At 36.4% G+C, this 22477-nt stretch overlaps 1 protein-coding gene across 6 annotated transcripts in view; it reads left to right on the top strand.

The window, feature by feature from the left end:
• ADAM28 (ADAM metallopeptidase domain 28) overlaps positions 1-22477 on the top strand; it is a 50395-nt gene that overhangs the window by 7403 nt on the left and 20515 nt on the right. For all 6 annotated transcript variants that reach the window (XM_074338687.1, XM_019714128.2, XM_019714138.2 and 3 more), the window contains exons 3-12: positions 1753-1829; positions 4379-4457; positions 5573-5649; positions 7299-7491; positions 10320-10391; positions 11284-11355; positions 16107-16276; positions 19201-19285; positions 20580-20710; positions 21733-21910. In XM_074338687.1, coding sequence (XP_074194788.1) covers positions 1753-1829; positions 4379-4457; positions 5573-5649; positions 7299-7491; positions 10320-10391; positions 11284-11355; positions 16107-16276; positions 19201-19285; positions 20580-20710; positions 21733-21910 — 1134 coding nt within the window. The remainder of the gene's footprint in view (positions 1-1752; positions 1830-4378; positions 4458-5572; positions 5650-7298; positions 7492-10319; positions 10392-11283; positions 11356-16106; positions 16277-19200; positions 19286-20579; positions 20711-21732; positions 21911-22477) is intronic.

The raw sequence follows: 22477 nt of genomic DNA, 5'->3' as shown, positions 1-22477 counted from the left end.
TGCCCTTCCTTAAGGATTTCTTGCTAGTTATAGTATATGTAAAGCCTATGTGTAAAGTCCAACCCATCTTACATTCTGTGTGAAGTCAACATGGAATAATCATGCATCTACTGATAGATCCCTTTCCTGAAGTCATGTTTTAATCCTGGTTGGTGTTTCACAATTTGGCTCTTGATTTTTTTTTAATGTTGATTTTATTACAGTGATGGTGTGTATACGTGTGTGTGCATGTGCGTGTGTGTATGCAATCTTCTCTTCTGGTTTGAAACTGCCCAGGTCAATTAAAAACACAAAAGTGTTTTCTATGTCTCTGACATGTCTCTGCCTATCCATCACCCTCATCACTCAGCCCCTGTCCTACAGAAGGGATTCCATAAATGCTCATTGATTCAAAGAAATCTTTGCAAAACACACTGATTTTATCTTTTAAAGAAAATAAAAACATTAAATCCCATAAAGAATAAAAGGAAATATTGCCTACACAATTTGAATGCTTTAATGTTTCTTTATATGGTAAATCTTATGTTTATGTTTGTAGTTTTATCCAGCATATTTGCAAGTTTCTCCTTGCTCCCTTTAGTTGCAGAGAATAAAAGACAACATGTTATTGGACATGATGGATATAATGGGGTGAGCACTGAATGCATCCATGCTGTCTCACAGATACATATAACTCAATCATGTTTACTTTCTAGTATTGAAGTGACTTTGGTGTTCTCAGGCATTGGTGGATGCCTTTAAATAACCCTATAGAAAGTATCTGATTGAACCATTCAAAGTAATTCCTGATTAAAGAAATGTTCCAAAAGAGTTAATCTGCTTTTCCCTGGTAATGGTTCCCATGTTTAGGTATCTCAGAACCTCATCTCCTTTCCTATATACTGATGTCTAGTTTCCATTATTTCTTACATCACCTGGACTCTACCATGATGTTGAATAGCCAGATTTAGCAAATGAAAATACAGGCTATCCACTTAAATTTGAATGTCAGATAAACAATGAATGTTTTTTTTTGTTGTTGTTTTTGTTTTTTTTTTAGCATTAAGTATTCTCAACTATTGTATGAGGCAGGCTTATATTTAAAAAAAATATTCACTGTTTATCTGAAATTGAATTTAACTAGTATACTATATTTTATCGGGTGATCATACCATGTGGCTTTAGTTCCCTCCCCGTGAACATACAGAACTAAATCTTAACAGTCTCTCTGTGATTCCAGCCCTTGGCCCATCTGTAGATATGAGGACCTACCTCTGCATGTCTGATATTTCAGTCCTGCCCTGCTAGGATTACTGAGTTCTACACACGTATCTTCCAAGCATAGACTAGAGAAGCCAGTGACATCCTCGTCTGTTGTGCAGCAGGTACATTCTTTCCCTTGACATAGAATCTTTCCTTTTTGCTCAGGTACATCCTATGACTAATAAGCACACTATCTTACCAGTATAAGCCAAGGTCTTGAAACTTATTCTAGTGGTTTTAGTATTGATGCTATTGGTCTTTCTTGTGTGAAGAATTAATTAACAACTACTGAAAACATTCAGAATTCATGCTGCATGTGACTGAAGACTATCTGGATCCAAAGAAGCTACACAGGTCTCAGTCTAGATTAATTACCTCTCAAGGTCTGAAGAAAAGGGGTCTTGTTATTATTATTATACAACTGTGCCTTTTACTGGACCAGATGGACCTAGCCAAATGAATATTTGTGTGTTTTTTTAATTACCAGCAAATGTTTGTACATTTTTGCAGGAAAAATTTGAAACTGAATTGAAGTATGAAATGACCGTTAATGGAAAAATCGCAGTGCTTTATTTGAAAAAATCCAAGTAAGTGTCTTAGTTCTGATATAATCCTCACCAACAGCAAGTTCCATGTGGAAAGTGTGCTAATTGAGTCTGTTACTACTTATGGCTCTCACAAACTTTGGCTAATCAGCTCTTTTTCTCAACTGGTCTGAGGGGTTTGGCGAATATTTCTTCCTATTGAAGCAGTAGAAACACATTGACTAAAACAAGTTTACTAGTGTTTTGATACTTCTAGTAATAAAGCAATGAATGAGGTGCAGGCAGACATACATTTTATCAAATTCTATGAGATTGCAGACAGATTTTTTAACTCCCTACATCATTGCATTTTCTTGTAACACTGAAATATTAGACAGATAATCCTCAGCACCTAAAAACACAAACAATCCAATTTAAAAATGGGCAGAGGACCTGAACAGGCATTTCTCCAAAGAGGACATACAGATGGCCAATAGACATATGAAAAAGATGCTCAACATCACGAGTCATCAGAGAAATGCAAATTAAAACCACAGTGAGATATCACCTCACATCTGTTAGAATGGCTCTCATCAATAAATCAACAAACAACAAGTGCTGGCGAGGATGTGGAGAAAAGGGAACCCTTGTGCACTGTTGGTGGGATTGCAAATTGGTACAGCCTCTATGAAAACAGTATGAAAGTTCCTCAAAAAATTAAAAATAGAGATACCTTATGACCCAGCAATTCAACTTCTGCATATTTATCCAGAGAAATCCAAAATAGTAATTCAAAAAGATATACGCACCCCTGTGTTCATTGCAGCGTTATTCATAATAGCCAAGATATGAAAGCAACCGAAATGCCCATCAATACACAACTGGATAAAGATGTGGCACATATATGTGTGTGTGTGTGTGTGTATGTATATATACATATATACATACATATATACATGGAATATTACTTGGCCATAAAAATAATAAAATTTTACCATTTGCAACAACATGGATGGGCCTAGAGGTTATTATCCTAAATGAAATAAGTCAGACTGAGGAAGACAAACACTATATTATCTCACTTATATGTGGAATCTAAAGAACAAAACAAACAAACAAAACAGACTCATAAATACAGAGAACATATTGATGGTTGCCGAATTAGGGGAGCTGAGTGAAAAAAGGTGAAGAGATGAAGAAGTACAAATTGGTAGTTACAAAATAGTTATGGGGATGTAAAGAACAACACAGAAAATATAGGCAATAAGAATGTAATAACTATGGTGCCAGGTGGGTACAAGACTTAACAGGGGAATCACTTCATAAATTATATAAATGTCCAACCACTAAGCTGTACACCTGAAACTAATATAAAATAATATTGAATGTCAACTATAATTGAAAAAAAGGGAAAGATTAGATATTAAAACAATTTGCAACCATTTTCTTAAAAAAAAAAAAAAGAAAAAGAAAAAGAAAAGGAGACATATATAAGGTTAAATCCACTGAAGGGCCAAAGAAAAAATCAGTGGTAAAACCAGAACTGAGCCCTTCTGATCCCAACACCAATGCCTTTTCTGTGCAGCTATCCACTAACCTGTCCATTTTTCTCCTACATCACATTGCGCTCTGCTTCCTTCATACCCTTCATCCCGTTCATTGAAATTCAACATCTCTTTTCAAATTACGCTGCTTCAGCTCTCACCCAGATCTTGACCATCCTATATCTAGACTACTTTAAAAGCAGTTTTTCCTAATTATTTGCTTTAAAGCTTTTTTAATCCCTAAATTGTTCTATAAAGGACAGCAAGATAGACACATAGACTCTCATGTTTTGCAAAATATCACAGCTGACTGGAGTTTGGAAACAATGTGATATAATGGAAATAATGCATGCTTTGGTTTGAGACAGACCTAGATATGGTCCTGTGCCACTCAAATTATTTACTCTCGTCTGGAAAATAAGAAGACTAATATTTACCTTGTAGGATTGTTGAAGAGATTATGTTAAATGATTCATGTGACATGTCTAACCCAGTGGCCTGTATAGAGATAGCATTTAATACATCTTAGTCACTTTCTTTTCTCTTTGCCCTGATTATTTAAAAAATATGTTCAGGCTCCTATTTTCTGGCATGATAATTGAAAGAATTTTAAGAAGCTCAGTGGAAGTGCTAAAAGGGCTATAGTTACCAAATGCAAGTCAATTTCCACTAAACTCTTCACTGCTACAGTTAATAGTCACTGGTACTGAAAGGGCCAGGTGGAAATGCAGTTATCCTAAACTGGTGAGGAACATTACTTTTTTGGTAATTTTTATCAACTTTACCCTTCTCAGTTCCATTTGATTCTCAAATCTCTCCTCAGACAAGTCTGCAAAGTCTGATGACAAAGCAGACATTGTTCCACATTAATCAGGAATGTCGTTGTCCCTCTCTCAGTCTTTCCATTTTAAGCATCCCTTTCATGCTTGGACTTGTTTTGAGGGGGGTTAGGAGAAGGAACTTAGGAGTAAAAACGTTTCTGCACACCCAGTGAAAGCTCTCACTTTGATCACTGGACTTTGCAATTAGCATGAGTAACCATGACCTTTTTATTTTTCCCCCCTCCAGGGATCTCCTTGCACCAGACTACACAGAAACACATTATAATTCCACTGGAAAGGAGGTCACCACTAGCCCACAGATCATGGTAAAACAGAATATTCTAGATTCATTGTTAATTGAGGTATGACTCACACACCCCAATGCAGTGTGATTTCCAGACAATTGTGAAAGGGAAATAGCATTTATAGCATTGGTGCTTTATTCAGTAGTAGTAATTTCTTAATTGGTCTTCCATCATTTGTACAGTGTGGCAAGAACAGAGTCATTCCTTGACGACCACAGTAACCCTTTCCAGCCTTCAAGTGCTCCCTGGAGGCTGGGCAGAAGGAACCTCTTATTTTCATTAGAAGAGTGAAAAATTAAATACATGTGGTGTTCTTCAATCTCTAGATCATGCAGTCTCTCAAACTCCAGACATTTCCTCAATGGTAGAATTGTAGAATTCTATGTTTTCTTTAAATAAATTCCACTCTTGACTCTTATTCAGAGTAGGTGACAGTGTGAAGTAACACGAGTGGTTTTTTATTTTATTTTATTTCTTATCATTGCCATCTTTTCTGAGCTGCGTTTTCTATTGGAAGGCCTCCACACAGTCTCGTCTATAGCAATGGCACAGAGGTTTACATGGGCCAATAGCTCATCTATCCCAAAGGAGAAAGGCATACTTGATTAAGTCCACCCACATGGAAAAAGGTTAGGATTGGGCATTTTGGTCAAAAGGGAGGCAGGGGTTACTGTACTACTCCAGTTAGTCTGGTGAGACTCTTTGGATAAATTAAGAAATAACAACATAATCTTCATAACACATTCACTGGAAAATACTCACAGGTGTTAGAAAAAAATAATGGCAATCAATGAAGGAAAGAATGAATGTGTGATGTTTTGGGATCTCAGGTTTTAAACGTACATTTGTAACTTTGTTTTTTCCAGACTGTATACTCCCTGTTATCCTTTTTCTGCAACATCAACCTTTACGCCATTTAGTTAACGCTCTCTAAGCATTTGGGATCATTAGCTAAATAATATAGATTTTAACCATAAAAAAGAATTTTTTTCATATCTCCAAGTTGACTGTTATTCAGCATCAAATAATTTAAAAACATTATAGACACTGTTTTAAGATTTCAAACTTAAATTTAGCAAGGGGTCTAAAAATCATGCACACTTTTCTTTATAAAACCCCTTTTCTCTTTTCTTTAGGATCACTGTTATTACCAAGGACATATCATTGATGAAAAAGTTTCTGAAGCTAGCATCAGCACATGTAAGGGTCTAAGGTAAGACTTCTTGAATGGTTTGTATGTACCTGTGGTGATGATGGTGATGGTGATGATGTGTGGGTTTTAATAAACCTGAAGAATATCACATATAATTAACTTTAGTATAGTTAGGAAAATTCTAAGGGCTCAAAAATTTTGAAATTTGAAGGAAATATGACTTCTGTTGATAGTAGTTTATCAATTACACATCTGAATTGCTTATAGAGTTGCTTTTGTTTGCTTGCTTCTTTTGATCCCCAATTTTAAAGTCAGAATCTCTAGGGATTGGGAGCTCCTCTCCACCTTCTCTCTTCACTCTGAAATCTCTAGCTGTCCTATCCATACCTGTGGTATTCATTTCTTTCTCTGTTTTAAGGAGTCCTCATATATCTGTCTATAGTAAGATATCTTCTGATACCCAGCCTTGGTTATCTAATTTCCTCTTCTATATCTCCATATCTAGATATCTTAATGAAATGTGAATCTTAATATACCTCCAATCAAACTAATAGTTTTATCCAATATCTGGTATTTCCCCTATTTCAATGAATAATATAATCAACCGGCCACTTGCCAATACAGAAACCTAGGTTTCTTGATGACTTATTGCCTCTCAACTACCCCTTTTCAATCCATTATCAAGCCTTATTGATTATATGTTCTAAATATTTCCTGAGATTGTTCACTACATTTTCTCATTCTAGTCCAAACTACCATGATCTTCATGCAAATCATTGTAATGAACCATCTAACTTATCTTCTCATATCCACTCTTGTCTTCTAATTCTGTGAATACTTAATCCAGTCTCCCTATTATATGTTCTTGTGCTTTTTAATCTTAGCAGTGATCTGCTGTAACTATATATATATATATATATATATATATATATATATATATATATATATATATATATATATAGAGAGAGAGAGAGAGAGAGAGAGAGAGAGAGACAGATATATATAATCCATGTCTATCTTCCTCATCTGAATGTAAGCTCTATGATAGGAGAGACCATGACTTTTCTTTTTTACCATTTGCCTTTATTCAATGCCTAACAAATATTGGGTTCTCTCTAAATATTGGTTGAATGAATCTTAGCTCAGCTCACAGTATCAGCAGAGAGAAGTGAGATGAAATCGGTATTATTTATTGATCATGTGCTTTATATATTATCTGCTTCAATATTTACAACTGTCCTATTAGGTAGGTATTGTTATTCCCATTTACAGACAGAGAAACTGAGGCTATGTGAGTTTAAGTAATTTACCATGGTATCATAGCTAGTAAGTGATAGACCCAGAATTTTAACCCTTATCTATAAGACTCCAAAATCTCTTTCATTTTCAGTGCATCTTTAGAGCAGACAAGGCATGAGGATTGGAAGAACAATGGATTGAGAGTCAGGAAATTTCATTCTAGTGCCAGCTCTGACCTAGGTTATCTATATGACATTGTAGTAGTCACTTCTCCCCAATAGGTCCCATTTATTCCTAATGAAAACAAGCTTAGGTCATCTCTAAGGGGGTCTTCAGCTGTAATGTTACACTGTATTCTACTGCCATGAGCGTGGAATGTTTTGGCATTGGTCACTGTTTAGAGTCTCTAAGTCTGTAGCACTCAAATGCAGGAATATTTTTTAAGAAGCCTGGATTCTCATGTTTTTCAGGGGCTACTTCAGTCAGGGCGATGAAAGGTACTTCATTGAGCCTTTAGGCCTCACAAACCAGGATGCCCAGGCACATGCGCTCTTCAAGCATGATCCCTACGAAAAACAGGCCAACAGTACCTGTGGGATGGATGACATGTTATGGGCACACGGATCGTGGCAGAATGTGGCCCCACCTGCCACCAGTCTGGTTGTATGCATATCTTTGGTTGTTATGTGTAATGCTATCTGTATGCTGTCCTGGCTGATCTGGGTTCCACTCTGAGCAGCTGCAATTGGATGAAACTTTATAGTCAATGTTGACATTAGCAGGTGTTAGAAACACTAACAGCTTGTTGTGCATAGATTTATTTAATAAGTACTTATGGATTAATTATTATTAACAATAATATTCAAGGGCTAAAAAGAAGTAAAAGGCTTGCCCTCTAGGAGCAGGCAACTTGTACAATACAATGTTAACAAAGGTGTAAGGTATTATTACTACTTTGCGATACCATATCCTGCTGTGTTCATGAATGAACTCATTCAACACATTTTTAAGTACTGTCATAGGTGCTGGGGATATAGCAGTGAGCAGAATATATAATCTGACCACAGGAACTTAGAATATTCTTTCATATATGGAATTAAGCTTCTGGTTACAGAAGTATCATGTCCTCCAAATGTTCTTAGAATCCATAGGTACTGGGAGAATTGGTCTGGATAAAAGAAAATCTCTGTTAGGTTTGATTTGCTGTGGGTATAAATTCTAGCAGCGATATGATAGCTAAGAACCCAGAAGAACCACTTCTAGATATGTGTCCCTACGAATGTCGATCTCCTGGTTTAGCTGGTACAGCCCTTCTATCTCTCTGTCTCAGTTCCTTGCTGATCACATACAAATGGCTGTGCTTCCACCACATCCTATTGTTTTGGTTTTCCTCCTACCTCACTAGTACTAATCCCCAGTTCCCCTATTGTTATCCCTTCTCTGGTTGACCAGAGGCCCTCAGAAAGCTCAGTCCTGGGTTCGGTTCTTTGCTTTATCTACACATTCTTCCTAGGTAACCTTATCTTGTACTATGCTTTATTTGAATAGGAACCCTGTGCTAATTACTCTCAAATGTATATCTCCAACTTTGGATTCTCCTGTAAAGATCAGACTATTATAATTAACTACCTACTTCATGCGTCTATTTGAGTGTTTAATAGACATGTGGTCAAAATACAACTACCAATTTCTAAACCCTAAACAAAATCTGCTTCTCCCTCATTCTCCCCTTTCTCCACTAACAGTACAACCAATCATCATTTCTCAAGCCCAAATCTAGAAATTATCCTTGATTTCTCTTTCCTTTATCTCTTCTCATATGGTTTTTGTTAGCAAGTGCCACCATATATTCCAGATATTTCATTTTGTTCCTTCTTCCCAACTACCACAGGTACCATCCATCCCACAGTAACCATGGCAGCAGCCTCGACCTGACTTTCCCAGTCTCATTCCTGCCAGTAGAATCCACTCTCCACACAATATATTGCCAGAGTGATTCTTTTATTCTAAATCACATCATGTCACTTTTGTGTTTAAAGTTCTCTAATGGCTTCTCATTGCATTTAGTACAAAATCTAAAAATAAAACTGACCATGAGTTACATGATTAGGGCCCCTGTGTGATTAGGGCCCCACTTATCTCTCTAATCTCCTGCCATCCTCTGCTCCCCACCCGCTGACCTCCCGTATTATGTTCTGACAAACACAAACTTTTTCTGTGCTTAAACATGCCAATATCAATTCCCCTCAGAGTCTTTCTGTTCATTTTTTTTTTCTTTGCTGGAATTATTTTCCAATTTATCTTCCCTTGCCTGGCTTCTCATTTTCATTAATGTGTCAGCTTCAGGGCCAACTCTTTAGAGCTTTCCCTAACCATCTGTTCTGAAATGACTACCTTGTCACTCAGTACCACATTGCTCCATTTAATCTTCTGCAAAGCACTAATTACCACCTGATATGTCTATGTTTATTTGTCTACTGTGAATTCCTGAAGCACATAGACCATGTTGATTTCACTGCTCTATTCCTATGGCTGAGAGCACTGCTGGTGCTTAGTAAGTGTTGATAAATATGAGGGGTGCCAAAAAAATGTATACACATGACTTGTATTCATCTTTTGTTATCGGTATACATTGAATATTAAAATTTTTAATACAGTTTTTTTTCCTTTCTTAAAATGTGTATACATTTTTTGGCACCCTCTATATGTTGCTCCCATGGAGGGTGGAGGTAAGTACATATCTCATTAGTTAGTACCTACAAGTCTACTTTCAGTAATCTATTCTTGTTAATGGAAGCTTATTTACCTGTTAAAAGATAAGCACTTCTGGAAATGCAGCATAATAAACTTTGATGGCTTATTATTTAGTACAAATAATGTGTCTGCTATTTTTCAATGGGGGCATCCACTATGAAACCTCTTTTTTATTGTTGTTTTAGTTTGTTTTGTAAGAGAAAGGAACAGAAAATAGGGGAGTTGAAATGTGGGAAAGAGATCTAGCTCAGTTTGAGAAGAAAAGAACAGATTAAGTTCCATGGTAGCTCTCGGCATTTCACCAATAGTAAAGGAGTGCGTATTCACTGGGATAGGAATAAAAGGATAGTAAACAAATAAACAAAAACAACAATAAGAGGATGCTGCAGCCAAACTTTGTCTGTTTAATTTCAGGATAGTGGAAGAAGTCCACTGTTTAAAAATTCCGAAACTTGGGTTTTAATCCCCACGCTCCTATTAATTAGTTGTGTAATCATTTAAAATCTTTGATAAAATAAAGGGATCAGACTAGCATTGTATTGAGGTCTCTTAGCTCTGACATTCTGAACCTTATCTATAGATGATTCTGGCTGGTTAGATTTTAAAGTGGTAATATTGTCTTTCTTTATTCACAGACATCAGCAAATGTTTTTATAAAATTCCACATTTAAATAAAAGAATGACTCGTGTAGAGAAAGATGTCGTCTTAGTAATTTTTCTTTTAATATTTATTACAGAACTCAAACTCCCGGAAGGCTTCAGAACATAAGAAATACATAGAATATTATTTGGTCCTGGATAATGGTGAGGTAATTATATCAGATAAATGTGTCTTTTAAAATCCCCTTTTACCTAAATTTATCATGTGAGATATGAAATAATATGGATCAGTTTGGAAAAATCATAAATATGAGCTATTCTTTTTTGCAAATTGTTCTGAACCTAAGAAAACGTATAATTAGACTGATATGATTTCTTCTTTTCAGCAATATGCACCTTATGTGATATGTATAAAGTGAATTTTTTGCACTACAATTCTCCTTTCTTATTGCCTTAAGAGCTCCATACTTAATTTCCAATTAAATTCCTTTGTCATTTTGCCTTCTGTTAAGTATTTAAATCATTGGTAAATCAGAATTTATGCTCATCAGGGAGTAGTAAATATAAAAAAAAACACACTTATGAATAGAATCTTACGAAAAAGGTAATTTTTTGGTAATATTCATCATTTATCTTTTATAAAAATGTATTTTCACCTATTGAGTGTTCTAAACTGGAGGTCCACATCTGTGACCTCCAAAGGAAAAATTCAGTGCTATGATAATGAGTAAATTATTTAGTTCAGGCCCTAAAGCTTTGGCCTCTCTTATTATATATTAAGTTTATTTGCTGTTGTGTATTTTTAAATGAAAAACTTAGGAAATGAAATCATGACATTTTACTGAAAATACATTTAGAATAATTCCTTAGAGCTTTATACTGAGTTAGTACTTCAGGGGACAAAATAGCATCTCTACCCTGAAAATGCTTTAGTTTAACTAGAGAAATAAGAGGCACTTTGTTTCTCACTTCTAAGTGTTAACTTTTATAACTGGTCATGCATTATAACCACTGATAGTAAAATAAAATGAAGTTGCCTTTTTTACTTCCCATTATATTCATTTTTATCAATGCCCATATTTTGTCTTGGTCATTTTTTAGTTTAAAAAATACAATCAAGATCCAGAAGAAATAAGAAAGAGGGTGTTTGAGATGGCCAATTACATCAACATGGTATGATACATTTTATTAAATGTAATTTTAACAATTTGCTAGATGGTGCCATTGGTGTTTCTATGAATGCTCATGGAGCAGGAAAGAAAAGTCAATACTCCTAAGACTAAAACTGCTGACAGGCTCTCGAAGGGTGACCACAACTTTTGCTACTTAATTAAATATGACTATTACGTGATAGAGATTTTTCTCACCCACTTGCCACACTATTCACAGGTCCATGAAGGTATAAAATGTGGTTTTGTTGGCAAGATTTTTGTTTTTCTAAAGCTAAGTAAGAAGCTGAAGCTGAATAATACTGGATGTCAACTATAATTTAATATATATATATAGTCACAGGATGTGGAGTAAGCATAGGGAATAGAGTCAATGGAATTGTAACAGCTGTATACAATGTCAGAGGGGTAGTAGATTGGGGTATCACTTTGTGAGGGGGGTAAATGTCTAACTATTACATGGTTTTGGATACTTGAAACTAATAATAATAATAAAAAGGATTCAAACAAAAAAATAAAAAAATAAAATGCTAACAAACATCTCAATAGAAAGCCAGTCGAAGGAAGAAAACAGAAAACAAACAAGCCAAGCTCTGGCACAGTGGCATTATTCATTATGTTATTTAATCCTCAAAAAAAAAACAAAAAAAAACCCTAAGATGTTATTAACCCAATTTATAGTTTAAAAGATGAGATGCTGAGAAGCAAAGTAACTTGTGTAAAATCACAAAGTTAGGAAATGGTAGAGGTAAGATTTGAACTTAGATTCGTCGGATTTCAAGACCATTTTTATTGTACAATTGTTGATTCTGTTCTTTCAGCTTGACTTTTATCATCCAATTTCCAAACTCTTTAAAAAATGTTTTCTACATCCCTTCTATTTAAATCTTTTTTCTTCCCCTCACAGTTTGCTCTTTTTGGCTTTGTTTTAGAAGCAAGTTAATGTTTACATGACATTGAACTTCAAAGCTCAGGCAATAAAGGGGAAAATAGAGTGAAAAAGCAAAACAGTTTATGTTTGCCACTTCCTTGATTTTCTTTGCCTTATGGAGAGTTCCAGAGGGCATCAGGACACAAACATTAGTTTCTTGCTGTTTGAACATATAGTTAGCCTGCTTAGTTGAAATGCATGAGTTATTTTCTGGTGTCCTGCAAATCTTCTAAGGATAGAAAGAAAATGAAGGTGGATTCCATGACTAAGGTCATATCTCGTCTTCTCACCACAAAGATCATGTTCACTCTTCTTAAGGAAAGCCAAGAACTGGCCATATTTATTGAGCATCTACTCTGTGCCAGATGCTTTTCTGGATTACAGAAATAAAGTGGGGGAACAAAACTGATAAATAGCCTTTCCTTCAAGGAGTTTATGTTTTTGTTCAAGTGGACAAACATAAACACATCAAATAATGAGGACATAGAATGGTGAAAAGTGCTCTAAAGAAAAATAAAGCGGGGAGGGAGGGAGAGAGAGAGAGAAAGAGAGAGAGGGAGAGACAGAGAGAGAGAGAGAGACAGAGAGAGAGAGACAGAGAGAGAGAGAGAGAGAGAGAGAGAGAGAGAGAGAGAGAGATTCATTTTGGGTCCTATATTAAACAGCGAAGGCCACTCTAATAAGGTGACATTTGAGTGGAGACCGAAAGGAAGGGAGAGAAGTGTCTGATCCTAAAGAAGGGTGTTCAAAGCTGAGCAAAGAACCTGAGGGCAGAACCTAACATGTCATGTTTGAGGAACCACAGGAAGGTTATTGTGGCTGGAAAGTAATAAGACTTTCCCAAGGGTGGGAATTGATGACATCTGACAGGTAGCAGTGGCCAAAACCTGAAGGCCCTTGTGAGCCTATGTAAAGACTGTTATTCTTCCTTAGTGAGGAGTCCATTGGAGAACCTTCAGATGAGTGTTCTTAAAAGATTCTCTTGCCCATTATATTGAAAATAAACAGGGAAAGCAAGAGTGGAAATAAGAGCAGATAGGGAAATTGTGCCATAACTCAGGACAAGAAATAATGATGGTTTAAGAAAAAGCAGGGATAGTAGATCTATTGATAATAGCTGATTTCTGGATAGAGTCAACAGGGTTTGTGAGGTGAGTGGGAGATGGGAAGTATAAGAAAAAGAGAGGAGTCAAGTGACATTAAAGGTTTTGACCTAAACATCTTCAGGAATGAGGAAATATGGTAGGGAATGGTTACTCAGAGGGAAGATTATCTTTCCATTTTGGACATATTAACTTTGGGATATCTTTTTGGTAAAGATTTCCAGATGGAAATGCTGGATATACAAAATTGGAGTTCAGGGGCAAGATCTGAGCAGAGATACAAATCTATTAAGTCTTCAGTACATATAGATAGCATAACACACGAGTCAGCAAACTATAGCCTGCTGGCCAAATCTGGCCTGCTGCGTTTTTACAAAATAAAGTTTTGTTGAAACACAGCCACCCCCACTTATTTACATGCTGTCTATGGCTATTTTCCTGCTCAATGCCAGAGGTGGTGAGTACTTGCAACAAAGACCACCCGACCTCAAGCTTAAAATATTTTCTATCTGGACTTTTACAGAAAATAATTACCAACCCTGGTGTAAGATCAAGGGAGTTGGAGTAGATAAGTAGAAAAGAGACCTGAGGACAGATCCTTGAAGTACTTTGAGGAGAGATCAGAGTGGAGGAGAAACTGACAGAGATCAGGAAGGTGGGACAGACAGTGAGGTAGGAGGAAAACTAGGAGAGAGTGTTGTTCCAGAAGCTACTTGGACCAAAAATCTATCAAAAGAGAAAATGGTCAATGGTTTTAGATGCTCTGAGCACTGAGGATTGGCCATTGGATTAACAAAGTAGAAGCTCATAGTTTCCAGATGAAGCAAGTTTCTGTGGAATATAAGAGTAAAAGCACGATTAGAGTGAGTCCAGAGAGAGTGAGAGAAGCAGAATTAGGGACAGTAAATGCAGAAAATTCTTCCCAGAGTTTTGCTATAAATGGGAGCCGAGCAATGGAGCATAAATTAGATGGGGAAGGGTCAGAAAGAGACGTTCTTTCCCCATCCACTGCTCCCGCCAAGATGGCTCATCCTTTTTTTGCTGCTGATGGGAACATTTCCATGGAAGGCTAAGCACTGATAACACAAGGGAGTTGGAAGAATTGCTGGAATAATCCCTTTGATTTGGGGAGAGATAGGAGATGGAGTCCGTGAGTAGAGTAGTCAGCCTTAGGCTCACAGAGCATTCATGCAGATGGTAAGAATTGGGAAGCACAGGTTGTTTGAACAAGTGTAGGCCCGTGGGTAGATGGGTGGTAGGAGCTTATGGAAGTTGTCTTCGGATTGCTTTTATATTCTCAGTGAATTTGGAAGCAAGGGCATCTGCTTTAAAGTGAAGATTTAAAATAAATTGTCAGAATTTCTAAGAAAGAGGAGTGCATATGAAAAAAAAGGTGCAAAGATGGAGTGGATTTTGGAAATGCAGGCGGTTTGCTGGAGAGGGGTAAAGGTCACGTGGGGTTAGTAGTCATGGCTTCAAAGTGGAAGCAGTCAGCAGAGCGTGCTTTCCCCCATCTGTGTTCTGGGGCACGGTGGAGGAGAGGCGTAGTGGGGAGTTAATTTTAACCAGGATTAGAGTTTTGTCAGGTGAATAAAACAAAGCTAGAAAGGAATACAAAAGTTGAGGGAATAATAAAGGGGAGGATTTTAATCTGGTTAGATTTTAACTTCTCTTTTGGTGACAATCGCATGCCTCAATGCTTTTATTATTTTCCAAAGTACTTTAAAAAAGAAACAAACAATAATTTTTTTGGGTTTCTCAGCAAAAAGTTGCTCCATGAGAAAGCCTGTCACTATACAGTTTTTTCCCGGCTTCATTGAGATATAATTCGCGTGTAACTAACGTTGTGTAAATTCAATGTGTTCAATGTTTTGCTTTGATACACTTATGTATTGCAAAATTATTACCACCACAGTTTAGGGAACACCACCAACATGTCCCAGAATTGCCATTTCTTTTTTCTGGTGAGAACGTTTAAGATGTACTCTTGGCAATTTTTGAGTATATTATGTAATACAGTATTATTAACTATAATTACCATACTGTACATTTGATCCCCAGGATTTATTTGTCTTATAACTGGAAGTTTTACCCTTTGACCAACACTGTGCAGTTTTATAAACTGTAGTAGCTATTTAAGCTTTTATCTTTAGAGTAAGCATATTGTCTCATAAGCTTCACTTGTTATTTGTAAAGGTTATTTTATGTGCATTACAGATTATTTGGTTCAGCCTGGGTTTAAGAATGAGAGCACCATGTACTTTATTGTCACTTACAGATGCAGTACTTTTTCACATAGCATGTTTCTTTTCTAATATCCAAAGCAACACCAAGTCAGCCTTGCTGACTCTGAAATACTATGACTCTGAGAACTTGACAAAGTATTAAGTATACTTAAAAATGAAATAATAGTAATGAGCTACTAACAGAATATTATAATATTTCTTGAGATACAAGCAGGAAAAGTTTATCTCAATAGGACCTTTGCTCTAAATAAAGGAATTTACAGACCTGAACTATGTAACTATCTAACACATCTTGTCTAAGAATGGAGATGCTAGCATCTGCAAAAAGAGATGATGATTTTCACAAGTACGTCTGAGAAGAAGGTTTTTACAGTGGTGTTTTATATAAGTTTGAAAATCTAAAGTCCATTAAAAATATTAACTGATAATATCACCATTCTGAGTCATTGCTTTGCCATTTATTCTCTTTGGACAGCTTTATAAAAAGCTCAATACTCACGTGGCCCTTGTTGGCATAGAAATCTGGAATGATGAGGATAAGATAAAGATAACTCCAAATGCAAGCTTCACCTTGGAAAACTTTTCTAAATGGAGGGGGAGCGTCCTCCTAAGAAAAAAGCGTCATGACATTGCTCAGTTAATCACGTATGTATAAAGACCTTTCTACCGTCTTTAGTATAGAAACTTTTCAAAGCCTGGCAAGGCAAATGGTATCTCTGGGTGTAGGCTACGAGGAAGTGGCTTACATATAGAAGGTGAAATGTTTAAAAAATACTCATTTGGATCTTATGTTGAATATGCTCTGACTTTTTTTTAATTAAAGTTTATTGGGGTGACAATGGGTAGTAAAGTTACATAGATTTCAAGTATACAATTCTGTAATACATCATCTATATATCACATTGTGTGTTCACACAGAGTCATTTCTCCTTTCATCACCATATATTTGATCCCGTTTACTCTTTTACTTTTGATCCAAGTATTTCTTTTTCTTTTCTTTTTTAAAGAGCAGCTAATAATTTAGCAATGATTCGTAAGAAGTTTGTCTGTTTTGGTTGGATGTACAGAAAGGACAGACAGGTTTAGAGAATGGCGAGAGAGATTTAGATTAACCTTAAGCACTACTGAGTTCAAACATCTAGGAGAGAAAAAAAATAGAATATGATAGTTACATACCTCTACCATCCAGCTGAAATAACAAACTAAAAATAAAAAAAGATGGGAAATAAATCTGATGGCTGTAAATTACACAATATTGCTGAGCCTATGCTTCAAAAGAAATCAAGGAAAATCTGCCGCTGGGATCGGATAGAAGGAAGTAGCAAGAAGTGACTAGAAATTGTTTGAGTTTCACTTCCTAAGAAAACTGCGGTTGTCATGGGAAATAATGGACTAGGTCTTGTCAGAATTAATTAATATTATTTGCTGGTTATCTATTACTGCATAATAAATCTGTCCACAACTTCTTGACTTAAACTAAATCTTCTTCGCTTATATGGCTGGTGCCTTGCCTGGTCTGGATGTAAGCTTTTCATGTGGCTAACTTGGACTTACTCCAACATGACAGTCCCAGGGTTTTGGACATCTTACAAGGTGACTAGCTTCCCTTAGAAGACACATTCTAAGAGGCCCAGGAGAAAGCTTTAAAGCTTCTTAGAAATTACAGTGTCACCTCTGGTATATTCTGTTGGTCAAGAGCTAGTCATAGACCTATCCAGATTCAAGGGAAGGCACTACCCAGGATGCAAACACTGCCAGGCTGGCTCATTGGGAGTTATCTGTGAAGAATGCTGCAGCAGTTCCTTAATTTGCAAAGGTGAGTTCCAGACCCAAAGGCCCATCACAGGACGGAGCTCATGTTTTGGAGAGGTTTAGTGATTTTTCAAGGTCTCATAGCTGCTAAATAGTAAGGAAATCCAACTCTTACTATACTGGTTCCACAGCCATGCTCCAATTGTAGTGTATTCCTATATGTGGAGTAACAGGGTAGAGAGATAAAAATTATAGAGATGATAGATGTATACATAAAAAAATGGCAATCCACTATCAAGAGTAAATTTTCTGAATAGACCAAAATAAACAGGATAAAAACACTAAAAAGATATGATAAGAAGAAATAATTGTCCTCATACTTGTACATTGAAAATTTTACATTTACCTGACACATTAACAAAAAATACCTCTACCTAGGTATAACCAGGTAGGAACCCTACGGTACAAATACATGCTACCTACTAAAAAGAGGAACCAAACTAGATAACTCTGTAATGGGGGAAGATTTTATTTTTTATAAATGAACTGGTAGTAAGAATTGAACTCAAACATATGGAGACTTAAGTATAAGTAATTTTGGAATATAATTTTAAAAGAATATGTAAATGCCATGAATCTTTAAATTATCATATATGATACAAATTATCATTTCAAAATAATGGATATCCTAAAACTACACAGTGAATGGAAAGTGGGAAGAAGTTATTTAATTTCCGCATTTTGCATGGCAAAATCAGTGTACTTCATTCTATATGTTAATAAGTGGGACAGCACAGATTCAATTTTTTATGTAAATACATCTACTACGGGAATTTAAAAAATTTCTGGAGACAAACCAGGACCAGGATCTTGAACAGAGAGCAGAAGAATGATAACAAGGAAAGAACATGGAATCATTACGATTCGAAACAAAAACCAAGTGAAACAAAACCAAAGAAAGAAGTTAAAAATTACTAACATCAAACATCATCTCTCTAAATAAATGCATATGGTTCAAATTCCTCTTCAATAGGACAAATAGTTTAATTAACATAAATGCTTCATTAACACAAATACTTTCAGAATGGGCCCAGACTCCAAATGGTACTATGCACACACACATTTATTAGGACAGAAAAATCCCCTTTTATTTTCTATTTATGAACATGCTAACTCCACAATGAAAAATATAATAACCATGAATGAGATATAAAATATTAAAAGTGATTACATTCAGGTAGTTGGATTTAGGTTACACAACAACCATTGTATAAGAAAAATGCCTCATTCAAATACAAAAACTGAAGAAAATACCAGGGGTGTCAAAAAAATGTATGTAAGTGGGCACTTTGGTCAACATTGCTCAAGAAATAGTTCTCTAGTCAATGGAATTGTAACATCTATATATGATGTCAGAGGGGTAGACTGGGGGAAGGGAGTTGTCACTTTGTGAGGGGCGTAAATGTCTAACTATTACATTATTTTGTACGCCTGAAACTGAAGAAAACAAAAAGTTCACCATAATCAGAAGTGTCTGTACGCTGATGGTAACCACTTTGAGCACCTCTTGTAATTGCAGAAGTCAAACGTAACTTGTATTCATTCATCTTTTGTTATCAGTATATATTGAGTATTACAATTTTAATACAGTTTTCCTTTCTCAAAATATGTATACATTTTTTTGATACCCTCTGTATTTAAGAGTGATGATTCACAATGTTTCTCTGCTGACCATTTAGAGTTCTGCATGAATTGTCTATAGAAAATATAGCTTAGAATTATAAATTGTTATATCAATTTCTTTTTTCTTTTTGCAGGGCAACAGAACTTTCTGGAACAACTGTGGGTCTTGCTTTTATGTCTACAATGTGCTCTCCTTATCATTCTGTTGGCATTGTTCAGGTTTGTTTTGAAGATGCACAGTTGGTTCTGAGTTCAAGCCTGTCAAATGCACTGTTTTCTGAATCTATTGAAAAGGTGGTGTAGTTTGTCTCCTTTAGTCTTCTGATATGATTAACATTGAATGTCAAATGTTGAATCAATCTTGCATATGTAGTATAAACCCAGCGTGTTCATAATGTATTACCTTGTTTATGGAGGTTATTCCAGGGGGAAAAACATTTAAGTTATGAAAATAATTATTTAACGGAAGATACCCTAAATTTGAAGGAACCTCAAATAAGGCAACTGGGAAAGTCTCTACTTAAACATATTTCGGTTTTTCCTAATTTTTTGGTTTGTTTTTGTTCCCCTTTGAGGAACTCCGTCTTAATTAATAGCAAGGCTTACCAAATTCATATGAACAGTGTGAAATCATATCGTGAATGGTAGGTATTAACTTCCCATCTTACACAGGTGTTTGGCAGCCTTGTACTGCACCTTATGGATCTCTTTATTTGGTTGTTTGGAATGAAGTAGGTAAGGAAGGGAATCAGGTTTTTGTGGGTATTATTGGCACATTTCTGTCTCCCTACTGGGAAATTACAAACAGCAATGATTTTCTAGTATTGCTTTATTTCTCTGGATAACGCGGAGCCTCCAGCCGAATACCTCTAATCAGAAACAATCTGGTAATAGAGTTGACCACTAGCTGGACTTCATGCAATGGAACAGGCCCATAATTGACTGATGTCTAGTCTTGGTGGTAATAGAACTGAAAAAGATACCAATGGTGCTTAAAGTTCTAGGTTAATGAGCACTTAAGGGCCCTATTGGCTAAACATATCAAAGCCCTCCAACTGAATTAGAAGGTATTGTAAAGTAAGACAGGGGGAGGGAGGCAAATCATCCAAAAACACTTCTGATTTCTTATCATTGTTGAGGAAATTTTACCACTATCTCTCATGACAGAAACCACAAAACCTTTCCTCATTATAAATATTCCTCATTCTCAAGAACAAAAAGCAGGCAATATGCTCTGTGATGGGCATTTGGTACCAAAGTTGTGAGTGAGTGTGTGTGTGTGTGTGTGTGTGTGTGTGTGTGTGTGTGTGTTGGGGGGGCAAGAGAAGCAAGGGGAGAGAAAGGGAGAGGGAGAAGGAGAGGGAGAGAAGAGCACATGGTGGGTAGGGTGAGGAGAGTGAAGCTAAAATCAGTCTCTCTACTCCACTTGGCTACAGTAAAAATATTTAATTACTTTCTGAGTGATAATTCAGTTTGCAAACCAGAGGATCTGTTTTCCTATTCTCACCCTTAGGACCACAGTGACAATGTGCTTAGAGTTGCAGGGACAATGGCCCACGAAATGGGCCATAACTTTGGAATGTTTCATGACTCCTATGTCTGCAACTGCCCTTCTACAATATGTGTGATGGACAAAGCGCTAAGGTGAGGCTATCTGGGAAGATGCTCTTTTCCCTGTTTTTGGTTCTTTAGGGCTGTGGTCCTCTTTTATGTCATCTTCAGCAATGTGGTCAAACTTTTAAATGATTAAGTAGTACAGTCATGAATATGTATCTGTAGCAAACCACCTTATCCCTCATCAATTTGTAGGATTTTTCATTAACTATGACATAGTTTAAACATACTGTCTCTTTGCTGTTGGGGTAACTTGTCATTTTATCCTCAATCTACACAAGACCTGGTTTCAGAAAATCATTAGCATTTATCAAATTTTCAATAAGTTCAGATTGGATGGTGATATGAAAAAGTTCTGGGAGAAAAGTCTAAAGAAGAAAATTCCCACAGGACGGTGAAGAGAGGATCTGCAAAAAGATGACACATTTCTGTCTCGACTTAGGCAAAATTAGCAGGAAATCTCACCTTTACAAATTCCACAATCTCTTTCATGTGTTCATTCCCTCTTTTCCATTTCCCTTTCTCAGCTCACTCAATCTAGGATTAGTCTCACATGTCCTTCCACAAAACAGCATATGCCTGCATACCACTTACATGTCCAGTGTTATCTCTCCCAGATATTACAGCATTTTTAAACCTCATTTTTATTTGTGGAGTGAATAAATCCTGTCAATAAGAATTCCTTTGAAGAAAAGTGAATTCCTAGACATGTAAATAAGTATGATTTTACTACCTTTAGGACTTTGCAACCAAAATGACCTAAGGCTGAAGAAGATTATCTAGATAAGTCCAAAGCATTTTTCTTTTTTTTTAAACAGCAGCCTGGATGCCATATTTTAGAGTAGGACCATATTTGCTGATTAAGCTGGAGGTGTTTATGTCCACACAAGGGGGCTAATTCAGGCACATTAATGAGCTTATGATTTAGCAGTTCATGAGTCGATTTGGTTTGATCTTTGGGGGCAGGTTTGGGGTATATTATACCCAATGTCTGATGTCCCCTGCCTGCTCAGTATGACCTCATTCTCTTTTCTCTTTCCTTGTCCTCACAGTTTCTATATACCTACAGACTTCAGTTCCTGCAGCCGTGTCAGCTATGACAAGTTTTTTGAAGATAAATTATCAAATTGCCTCTTTAATGCTCCATTGCCTACTGATATCATATCTACTCCGATCTGTGGGAACCAGATGGTAGAAATGGGAGAGGACTGTGATTGTGGGACTGCTGAGGTACTACCAAGTCCTTTCTAAAAAAGTCTAGTGTGTTTTTCAATTGCTGAGAAGCTAAACTATAAAACGATATAGGGTGGTTCGTTACAAAATTGCGTGTTTCTTGTGATTTCTGTACATATCCATCTGTCGATATTTGTCAGGCCAGCCTTTTGAACGATGACACTGCGTTGCTTAACAGACCTTCTTGAGGACCCATGAAGTCTGTTGTTCATTGCTTATTTTGAAGTACCACTCACCACCTGGGGCTTTGTGTACTCCTCCCTTCCATTCTATCAGAAGTACTTCACATTTCTTATGCATCTATGACTTCCTGAGCGGTTACTTTAGAGACCACACTGCGATGGAGCTCAGAGAGTGTAAATAGCTTACCAAAGGTTACTAAGCTGGTACATAGAGGAGTCAATATATGGATTTAGATCTTTTATTTTGGCAATCCCGGAACCACCCTGCACTGGGATTTAGCACATCTTTTTGCGACTCAGGACTTGTTACAATTAGAAGTGTCTGACCTAGTCCCACCCTGTTCACAGGGCTGCCAGGATTCTGAATGGTACCTTTGCCCCC

Source organism: Rhinolophus sinicus, linkage group LG07, assembly GCF_036562045.2.
Source record: "Rhinolophus sinicus isolate RSC01 linkage group LG07, ASM3656204v1, whole genome shotgun sequence".
NCBI classification, from domain to species: domain Eukaryota; kingdom Metazoa; phylum Chordata; class Mammalia; order Chiroptera; family Rhinolophidae; genus Rhinolophus; species Rhinolophus sinicus.
Note: the sequence above shows the minus strand (reverse complement) of the source record. Positions and strands in the feature narration are given on the sequence as shown.